At 37.0% G+C, this 11,393-nt stretch overlaps 1 protein-coding gene across 1 annotated transcript; it reads right to left on the reverse strand.

Annotated features, from left to right (window-relative positions):
* Window positions 1–272: 272 nt before the first annotated feature.
* On the reverse strand, window positions 273–3,312 carry LOC147862904 (pentatricopeptide repeat-containing protein At2g39620-like). The gene is made up of 2 exons (XM_087321668.1): window positions 3,065–3,312; window positions 273–2,988 (listed from the first exon to the last, which is right to left on the reverse strand). Exons 1-2 carry the CDS (start codon window positions 3,159–3,161, stop codon window positions 275–277), a joined length of 2,811 nt encoding a protein of 936 aa, XP_087177794.1. The 5' UTR covers window positions 3,162–3,312; the 3' UTR covers window positions 273–274.
* Window positions 3,313–11,393: the final 8,081 nt, after the last annotated feature.

Below are 11,393 nucleotides of genomic sequence, written 5' to 3' on the forward strand. Positions count from 1 at the left end.
GACATAAGGGTACTTTGGTAAATTTGGAACTTCTAGGGGCATTCTAATAAATAGACGAACTTCCAGGGGCATTCTGGTAAATAGACGAACTTCCAGGGGTATCCTGGTACTTTTCCCAATCTTAAAACACCAAATCAATCGCACATTTCAGCGAAGCCTCTCAGTAGTTTTCTGGGCACTCTAGCTGCATGAACAAAAAGAAATGAGCAATTTGCAAATGTATTTTACTAGCTATGTGATACCAAATCTTAAAACACCAAATCAATCACACATTTCAAGCGAAGCCTTTCAGTAGTTTTCTGGGCACTCTGGCTGTCGGCGCTTCAAGTGCATCTGCTTCTTCCCACATGCCAGCATGAGAGTTAATGTTTGACATGATCCTATATACACCTGCATTGACATTTCCCAGCCTAATCAGTTGATTGAAACATCTTCTACCAAGCTCCCTATTCCCATGGGTTTCACAATGCCCAAGCAAAGATCTCCAACCAATGCTATTCTGCAATGATGGAAAAGCTTGCAATAGATCCTCTGCCTTACACAATAGGCCTCCTCGGCCAAGCACATCAGCAAGACAATTGAGATGATCGACAGTCAAAGAGATATCATGGTTTTCTTGAATTAATTCAAAAATATTGCAGCCTTCATCGAGCAATCCCTTATGACTGCAAGCGGAGAGGACAGATGTCAATGTCACCACATCTGGGTGAAGACCTTCATGTTGCATTTCCTGAAATTGATGGAATGCCATTCCATGATCATTGCATAGAGTAAATCCAGTCATTAATGCATTCCAAGTCACCACATCTCGCTTTGGTAACCCAAAGAAAACTTTACATGCATCATTTATATTCCCACATGTTGCATACATATCAATAAGGACACTCCCGATAACTTCATCGGAACCAAAACCCTTTCTTATAATACAACTGTGTACTAGCTTACCTTGATCCAAATCTGGCAAGATAATGCATGCTTTGACAGCACATATAAATGTGGCCTGATTTGGTTCTACCCCTTCTTGTTGCATACGATAAAAGAAAGTAAGTGCTGCTTCACCATCTTGATTTTCAACATATCCTGAAATCATCCCAGTCCATGTGACAACACTACGGCTTTGTAAGCTAGAAAATGTATGAAGTGCTTCATCCATTTTTCCACACTTGGCATATGCATCTAGAAGAGTGCTCATAACATATATATCAGAGTCAAATCCACTTTTGGTAATGAAGTCATTAGCCAGCTTGTTTGGCTCAAGGGTCACTAAGGTAGAACATGCTTGCAAAATGGATATAAGTGTTAATTGATTTGGTTGAATGGCATTTTGCTGCATTTCTTCAAAGGCTTCCAAAGCTTTATGAGGCTGCTCACAATGAACATAGCCTGATATCAATGCATTCCATGCAAGCACATCATGGACGGATGTTTTGTTGAAAACCGTAATTGAATTGTCCATTCTGCCACAATCAGCATACATTTCTATCAGTGTGGCTCTTATTGTGAGATCAGACTCGTACTCACTTTCAATTATATAAGAATGAATCAGGTTTCCTATGCCTAAGGTTAATGTAGCACAACATGCTCTCAAAACAGAAACGAATGTCAATTTATCTGGTTTGACACCTTCATTTATCACACTACAGAAAAGTGTTATGGCTTCTTGATCTTGGTGATGCTGAACATACCCAGAGATCATCACATTCCATGGCACTATATCTATCTTTGAAAGCCTATCAAATAATATGCATGCGTTACTCATGCTTCCAGTTTTTGTGTACATATCAATGATGCTATTCTCAACAAAAGGCTCATTCTCTAAAGACATTTCCACAATCCAGGTATGTAACACGTTTCCCAGTTGCACAGAACCTTTTGTTGAAATTGCTCTGAGAAGAGACACAAATGTAACTTCATCCGGCTCTATGCCCTCTTCATGCATTCTCTGCATAAGCTGCAAAGTTTCTTGACCTTTCCCATGTTCTTCATAGCCTCTGATCATTGTATTCCACATAACACAGTCCCTAACTTTCAAATTTAGGAAAATATTGTTTGCATGGTCAAGACTCCCACACTTCAAATACATATCAATGAGGGTACTTGCAACACGCGCATCAGAACCAAAACCACTACTACTTATGAGAGTATCAATTGACTTCCCTAGTTCAAGGTCTGTTATACTTGAACATGCTTTTAAAATGTTGAGGAAAGTGATATTATCCGGCTCAATGGACATCCGTTGCATCTCTTGGAAAAGTTCAATGGAAAGTCTTCCAAGTCCATTTTGGGCATATGCACCAATCATAGCATTCCAAGTTGCAACATCGCGCTGAATCAGCTTTTCAAACATATTACATGCATCTTCAAGGCTTCCACACTTGGCATATAAATCTATGAGGCTGTTCCCAACAAAGGGGTCTTGTTCTAGACAACTTTTCACGATGATATTATGTATGTGTGTACCCTCTTGTAATACACAACCATTGGCACATGCTTTTAGTACGCATGCAAAAGTTATTGTAGTTGGATTCATGTTATTACTATACATCTCAACAAATGAACGGAGGGCAGAATCCAAAAGATTATTATGACAATATCCTGATATTAGAGCATTCCATGATACAACATCTTTGTCCAGCAAAGATGTGAACACAAAATGTGAGTCATCAATGCATTCATTTTTAATGTACATAGCCACAAGGGTGTTTCCAACGATTCTATTGGTATCAAATCCGAACTCAGTAATGTGAGAATGGATTTGTCTACCATAATGGAGAGTGTCTCTGCATATACATGCTTTAAGCACTGACATGAAAACATGCCGATCAGGAAGAACAAATGAAGTAAGCATTTGACCATATAACTCGATAGCATCTTTATGCTTCCCAAGCTTAACATGAGCTGAAATTATTGCATTCCAAGTAAATACAGTTTGTTCATCTCTAAAAAGTCTACTAAATACATACTTGGTGTCCGATAACGTCCCAAAAGCTGAAAACATGTGAACCAAGTGGCTTGATAAAAATGCATTAGATCCAAAACCACTTTCATGAATCAAAATTTGTACCTTTTGTCCTATCGAAGAATCTCTCCTCGAAATGCAGGATTGGATAAGGCAAAATAAGGATCGGATCGGAATCTGAACGCCTCGGCTGTGTATGCATTTGAGGCCATGGAAAGCTTCATCAAGCTCTCCATTTTCACATAGATATGTGAAGAGAGGGAAAGGGTCCTTCTTCTTCAGGCATGAATTCATAAGAGCCTGTGAGAGATAATAAGAAAGACACCTGCATGTGAGATGATGCTGCTATGAGGTTCCATATAGCTCCTTCTCTGCTATGAGGTTCCATATATGAGGTAAAAAGCAGGCAAGGGGGGGAGGGAGCTCCCCAATGGTCCAACAAAGGAAAGGAGATGGTGTGAGCAGAGAGGTGGTCAGGGAGGCAAGGCTTGGCATATTGCCAGGCTTCAAAGAGAAGACCTCTCTCTGTCTCTGTTCTCTCTATTTGGGCTCCCCTGCCCATTTTTCAGAAGCTTAATTCCATTATCTGACCCAACCCACTCCACATGAAACCCAAACTTGTATCGGCCCGCCCGCGAATGAAATTTAGCTCACACTTCGGGACAATCGGTGACTCAACTCGTGGGCTAGAGATTTACTAAAATCCCAGGAGACCCATTGACAAAAGATTTGAAAGCGCATCATCGACGATTCAACATGCCCCCCCCCCCCCCCCCCCCATCACAGAAAAAATCGGTACCCAATATGCTTGGTAAATTATTGAATTGAAACCCCCACATTTGTAGCTATGCTAGATCTTCTTATTTGTCATATAGATGATCTAATGTTTTTTTTTTTTTTTTTGTTCGTGCGTTTTGGTTCTCTTTGAGCCAAAGATATTCTTGAGGAATTTCAAAGATGCTTGGCCGTCCCGCCGTCCCTATGTGTTGGCCCGACGCGTTACTTTACATGTATGTCTTTATGTACGTTTCCTAAATTCTCCAAAATGATGAAAATGATCTTAGAAATAGGTATTGAGAAAGTATCGTCGTAACTGAATACACGATAAAATGTCTACTATTGACTTCTTGTTGTTATGTATAGGTGTGGTTTTCTATACTAGGCTAGAGAGGGAAGTGGCACGATCAATTTGTTGTTGACATGAAAGAAGTGTCAATTTGAGCCCTCTTATTTTCACGAACTGATTGGATACTTACAAGATACTTTAGTAGATGTGTCCACGACTTGTTTCTTTGGGAAAGTTTTCAAATGCAGCCAACCCTCATATTGTTGAACACATGAAAAGTGCCCTTAAAAAAGGCAATTTCTTTTGTTTTGTCTTCTTCTTTCCTATGATTTGTCTTATTCCCATGGTATTGTTCTATTATTTATTGTGGAATTGGTATTTAGCTTTGAACCATCCACTACAATCAATATTTATTATTCAAAAATATCAAAAAATCATCATATTTCTCTGTAGGCTCTAAAAGGCCTATTTCTAACTTGAGGATTACCCTAATATTGATTGGATTTTACGTTGTTGGTTCTATTGTTGTAGCTTTCAAGCATTCATGAGTTGTTTGTATTGCAAAAGAAAATTAGGGATTTAGATGATATTAAAACATAACCCTTATAGGTCCTGAAGTTTAAGGAAATTTAAAATATTGCTTCTCATTCTCACATGTTGAAAATGTGTGGACAAATCTTTCTCAATATTAAATTATTTGTCCAGTTACAAGCAAGACCTTCACATCTCATGATACAAGCAAATTGGTCACGTTTGTTTCCTTGCATTTAACATTATCTTCTTTATGAATTTCTATGCATCGGCCAACAATAGTCTCTTGACTTGAACCAATCATCTATTGACTTGATGATAAGTTTTTTGGACCTACCCAAAGGGCAGTACCATTGGGCAATGTAAAATAGTTTTCTCAAAGACAATAGAAATCCTTGATTTTCATATTTTACTTGTTTCCATTTCTTGGTTTCAATCATGTATGAATTCATTCTTTCTCCTCTTTTAAAGATTTTTTTCTCTTTTCTTTATTATAAAGGTTCGAGATTCCCTTGGATTTTTTTATACTTTCTCTACGTACCAGTTAATGTTTTCTTAAGAAAAGGGTTAATGTTTTCTCAATTTTTGAAGTAATATACTAAGGTGAATCTTTCAACAACAAAAAAAAAAGGTTTATGTTCACATGATTGAGCGTTGTAAAACTGTTATTAGCAAAATTATTTGACAACATTGGTATTGACACTTTTCTTCCAAAGAAACCTGCATATACACAAAATATTGCTAAGGGATCACCTTCCTTCAAGAAATTAGTCACAAGACCAACAACCTATGTGTGCTTCATTCACAAAGTTGAAGTGGAACAATAACTAGTTGTGATATCATTAAGATGGGTACACAAGTGTGCATATTGTTTTGTGGGGTTAAACCTCCTTACCAAGGTCATGTGAGGGATAAATTATCATTCATCTTTTTGCTAGTTAATAGCGGCAAGGGTATGAATGGTCATCAATTGTTCCCAAACTACTAAGAATTGAATCATTATGACACATTCTACTAACCCTTTAACAATGATTAATTAAGTAAGTGAGAAATTAGTGTACCTAAACACCTTTGCTAATTGAGTTGATCACACTCATTATAAGTGAGTAGGACACCTTTGATGAGAGAGAGAGAGAGAGAGAGAGAGAGAGAGAGAGAGCTCAATTGGTAAGGTTGCCCAATGGAGACCAAGAGATCATGGGTTCAACCCCCACATTCCACAGTGGCATCTAGTGAATTAAGAGATATGTATGAAGTACATAATAGAGAGGTGAGTAAAATTGGGTATGCCTACATTCACAGTGGCATCTAATGAATTAAAAGAGATATGTATGAAGTGTCTAGTAGAGAGAAGTGAGTAAAATTGGGTTTTGAACCCAAGACATAGTGCTTGTAGTGTGTAACAACTATTTTTAAAAGAGAGAGAGAGATGTTAAAGATTGTTGTATGGGGATCTTGTCCCAAGAGGAGATAGACTTATGTCATCTAGTTTTACAACACTTGAGAGGGTTTCCCTTGCATTATCACTATTTATGAAGTAGTGAAGATAGCACAGGGTGTATTATCATTTTATTTTAATAACAAACATTGATTTACGAAAAAAAAAACATTGTTTTTTTATGTATCTTTCGGCTCCAATTTCCGGTTCCTTTGTTCTTTTGCTCAATTCAAAGCTTGCATAGTGAGCGCTCTAAAGATTAATTGCATGTCTCATTTGGTGGTTTTTGTGGAATGTTACAAGCAAAATTGTCGTTTGGTTGTATGCATCTCACGGGTGATTGCTTTGTTTCCATCTCCAACAAAATTACTTATAAGTGAGCTCTCTCATATTTTTTGGATGTTAGTGTTTTCATGAAATTCAATATGGGTGCGTCTCCGAATTCCTTAAAGGATGCATGCATGGTTGAGTTAGTCGCGATTCCAAGAGGGGATGGTAAAGGACAACGATGTACTGGAGGTGATAGTAATGATATATTTTATGTTGATATGCAATGTGACAAGATGATACTAAGAGGGATGATAGTCATTGGGAACATTTAAGATGCATGGCAAATATTTTGGTGGAAGATTGTATAAGGGAGAATGTAAAAGTTGTTGAGAAGTTTGTTGATGATGAAGTGGCTAAGGTAGAAATAGACAATAAGGAGTTTTTGGGCTCATTTGCTTCTTTTTTATAGAGGGGTCATATTGTTTTTCATGCGGAAGATACCTTTCCTTTGGAGGGTCAAAAAATGGTTATGCAGGATTTTACAAGCTGGTGGTGTTCAAGATGTTTATGGCTGGTTTGAGAGGATGATCAGCCACATTGGGACTGAGACACGGCCCAGACTCCTACGGGAGGCAGTAGTGGGGAATCTTCCGCAATGGGCGAAATCCTGACGAAGCAATGTCGTGTGGAGGTAGAAGGCCCACGGGTCGTAAACTCCTTTTCTCAGAGAAGAAGCAATGACGGTATCTGAGGAATAAGCATCGGCTAACTCTGTGCCAACAGCCGCGGTAAGACAGGGGATGCAAGCATTATCCGGGTTTTTATGAGGTTGTTTTGGTATCACAGGGGCATAAAGAGAAATTACTCAATAAATTGCGAAATTTTTATGAGAAAAGTTTGGTTCATATTGTTCCGTGGAGGCCACTAGTGAAATACCATGATATATCGAAGCAAGTCTAGTGTCTTGTATGGATTTGAGGTAGGGTGCAGATATGTAGTGGTCTGGCCAATATTACGATCATCAATGGAAAAGTTGGGAAAGATCTTGGTGCCTCCTAGTGCTAATGCACAAAATTGATATAAAATGTGTATTATTTGGAATACCGCTATAAAGAGGCCAAGTTATTTACAAATTGCATGTTCTTGTATGCCTCTTATGTATTTTCAGCTTAAATGGGGTACATTTGCATGACATTGTTTCCACTGTGGTGTGTTAGGGCATTTTATGGCCGAGTGTCCTCAAAAAATAAATAATGTAGTGGAAGTGGTACACGAATAGCCTATAAATCATGATCAAATTCAAATGCCGACAATCTTAGACTAAATAAAGGAACAACAGATTGTGAATGACAATGATGGAAAGATTTTAGAGGATGAAGGGCAATGGTCAATATTTTCTAGAAAGATGAAGAAGTTTAATAAGAATGTTGGGCATTGTCACAGACACACCTCACTTTGTCGTGATAGGCATAATGTATCTATGGAGAAGGCAACACTGATTCAACAAATAAATTCCATGCAAAATAGACCATGGGGTCGTCAAGAGGACCATCCAAGGAATTTGCCTTTCGATAACGAAGGTAATTTGTATGTTCCTTGGAATAAATGGAAACGGGTGCCTTATTCATAAGAGGAGTCATCGGGGTCTAGATTTTTGCATTCCCATAGTAATTTTTATGCAATCTTAAAGGATTTATTTCAAGATATGGCAAAAACATTAGTAGTGAAGGAGATAGAGATTTCAAAAGAAAATATGAAGACCACATAGAATGTGAGGGGATTGTGTTGTAGATTTAGAATGCATGAGGTTTGGAGGATTGTGTTAAGTGAGCAATGGGATGTTTTATGTGTAGTGGAGCATAAAGAACATCGTAATGCGCGATTAATTAGTTATTCTACATGTTATACACTATGTTATGGTGGCAATGTTCACGGAGATTATTCTGGGATTGTCATGTTTATAAGAGATAAATTTCACTCGAAAGGAATTGTTTCATATGAATTTGGAAGATTTATCGTAGTTGGGATATGTTATTATGGGCAAATTATTTGGTTAGTTAGTATATATGTATCAAATGTTTCACGAGAACAAAAGTTGTTATGGAGACCTCTAAATTCAATGCTTAATAATGGTAGACCGGGTTTATTGATGGGAGATTTTACTGTTTGTTGTGAGACAGATCAATCAACATCTATCCACACTATTATGGATGGACAAGAGGCTCAAGAGTGGGGTGATTTTGAGAGTGAAGTTATGTTAAGGGACGTATGGAAATGGATCAAGGGAGATGAACATGGTTATACCTTTCAATCGGCTCAATATAAGGATACTTGGAGTAGGTTATGTAATGGACATCAATGGGGGTTTTACAAAAGATTTTGAATATTTTAGTGTCTTATGGGTCAATTATACAAATAATTTCCCATTACTTTTTGAATTCACTCACCACTCAATTAGAGCTTTTTACGAGTTATTAGGAAAACCATTGTTGATTTTCAATTCCTCGCTTTGGGATCATGTGGTCTTCCATGCCTATATGTTTCAATTGATTAACGGTACATTTGCTTTTCGTGTTCAATTTGATGGCTATGAAGCATGGGAAGTATTTTTTGCAAATGTTCAAAATTTAACTAGGTATTATGGAATTCACCATGTCTTTAGAAGGAGAAAGGAATTAAATATGTGGTTAATTTACTTGATAAATGTAACTCATTGTTAACTTATTGGTTGATAGATGTAGAATTGATGAGATATCAAGAGGTATTAATTTATGTGATGCATGATCTTATGGTGAAAATTTATCAACATGATGGACTACATCATCTAAGACAAGAAATGGAGGATGCTAATTGTCAATTGCATACGTTTTTTCATGAACTCCATGAATCACATGCACAATATAATGTGGTAAGATTAGAGGAGAATGGTATCATGTATTTCGATCCTAGAAGAAATGCATAGAATATTATACACAATCGTTGGATACATGTACAAGTGTGTATCAATGAAATGTTAAAAAGGATAGAGATGTATTTCTTAATGGAGTGAAAAATCATGTATTATATGATGTGACACAATCATTATATGTTTATATTCCAAAGGATGAAGTGAAACACGTCATGTCACATCTTGCTAATGATAAAAGTTATGGGTGGGATAAAATAACAAATGAACTCTTTAAGAATATGTAATTAAGTTAAAGGGGCCTTTTACGGTCTTATTACAAAAGGTGTGGCCTCATTCTTCGAATATCAGTTTGATAAAGCTTTTATCGAATGTGCCTTCTCCATCTTTCTTTGCTCATTGGAGGCCTATTTCATTGATGGGGGTAATGTATAAGATTTTTGCAAAGTGATGGCCATTAGATTACATAAGGTTTTACCGTCTATTATTCATAATGCTCAATATGGGTTCTTAGCAAAAAGAGGCATTTTACATAATATTTTAAATGTTCAAATGGCAATTGACTATGCAAAGGAGTCTAAACAAGAAATAGTGTTGTTACAATTGGATATCGAGAAATCCTATGATAATGTGGATTGGTCATTTATAAATAAGTTGATGTCTCATATGGGTTTTCGTGATCGCATATCTAAGTTGATATACACATTAGGGGAGGGTTTGGTTTCACATATGATGTTTAATGGAGGATTAGTACAACTGTTTGACAATGATGCCCAATCAAACCTTTACAATTCACTATTGTGACACATCCTATTCTTGTTAAGTTACACAATATGGCTATGGAGGAAGAATTGCTTGGACTAAGGTTGCCATGAGAGAAGTCATGTATTGTTCAAACTCTTGTAGTGACCATATCATGTTTTTGGCACCTAATCTGGAAAATATTAGTAAGACAAGATATGTGTGGGAATTGTTTTCAAATACTTCAAGGTTGAGAATTAATATGCATAAATTTTACCTCATTTCATGTACAAAACAATATGTGTTAGGGTTGAGCTAGTCAGAAAGGATAGTACATTGTGGTATGATTTGTTGTCACCTTGGATATCCAATTGGGGTGAAAGTTTCTCATGTGAAACTTATTGAGTGGGTATCCAAAAAGTTGGAGAATAAGTCTATGTATTGGAGGTCTCAATTTTGGTTTTTTCATGTACCTGTTAAGGTCGTGCAATCGATTATGGTCTCCATGGTATCTTATTATCTTCCTTTGCTACCATGTTAGAAGAAAGCTCTCGAAATGGTGTCACACTCAATGCGGTTGTTGTTATGGAAAAGAAAAGGGAAAAGTGCCTTGTTGTGGTTGGCATGGGATCATGTTTGTACTCTGAAGTGTCTTGGTGGGACATCAATATTGAATTTATGAGCATATGGTGGCTCATCGGTTCACTTTCATTCAATTTATGTTTGAGGGTGTACAACCTTGGACAAAAATGGTGGCATACTCTATAGAGAGGACAGGAATTAAGCTTGGCAACATGACGATTGATGCAAATTGGTGGAATATCATTAATTTTGAAGGGGATGTCAAATTTGTAGGGCCGTTGATAATTAATCATTTGTTGACATCTTCGCAAAGTATGTATGTTGGTTTTTGTGGAATGACGTCCACCACAAGAAAGGGGATGTGGCAATTTATTACAAATTAGGTTTTGGCGACATCGAGGTTGTTGAGGTGGGAAGGTAAACAAATTCTTAACCGGGGGCTATGGTTCAATTGGAGTATGCGGAATGCATTCACTTTTGATTCGCAAGTTGGGGTGAGAAAATATTTTGTAAGGTCAAAAGGACTTCTTTTGTTGCAATTGACAGTGCTAGAGAAGTCATGAAACCTCAACCACAAAGAAAGAGAACTCTGCAAAGTCACATAGCATCATATTCATCATTTGAATTTGGTGTGTATGGTGGCATTGAGTTTGTAGTCATAATAGTATTTAGTTCCATAGAAGGGTTCTATACTTCGTCGTAAGTTAGTAATGGTGGTGTTTTTTTTTCCTTTCACAATGAAAGCCATTATTGACAAAAAGGAGAGATAGATTCTAGTAAGGCTAAAAGTGAAACACTTGATACGAGAGAGTGAGAGAGAGTCTATTGTGGGGAAATCAAGTAGAAAAGAGCAAAAAAAGTGGGATTTTTATACCTCCCTTATATTTATAACAATTATTGC

This window comes from Azolla caroliniana, unplaced genomic scaffold, assembly GCF_043228905.1.
Source record: "Azolla caroliniana isolate FFs.n. ecotype wild unplaced genomic scaffold, voAzoCaro1.0.p SCAF_6, whole genome shotgun sequence".
NCBI lineage: Eukaryota > Viridiplantae > Streptophyta > Polypodiopsida > Salviniales > Salviniaceae > Azolla > Azolla caroliniana.

Coding starts and splice junctions, on each gene's coding strand:
- LOC147862904 (XM_087321668.1), bottom strand. CDS start 3,161: ATGCATACACAGCCGAGGCGTTCAGATTCCGATCCGATCCTTATTTTG. Junction 2,989..3,064: donor ATTCTTCGATAGGACAAAAG/GTACAAATTTTG, acceptor ACATGTTTTCAG/CTTTTGGGACGTTATCGGAC.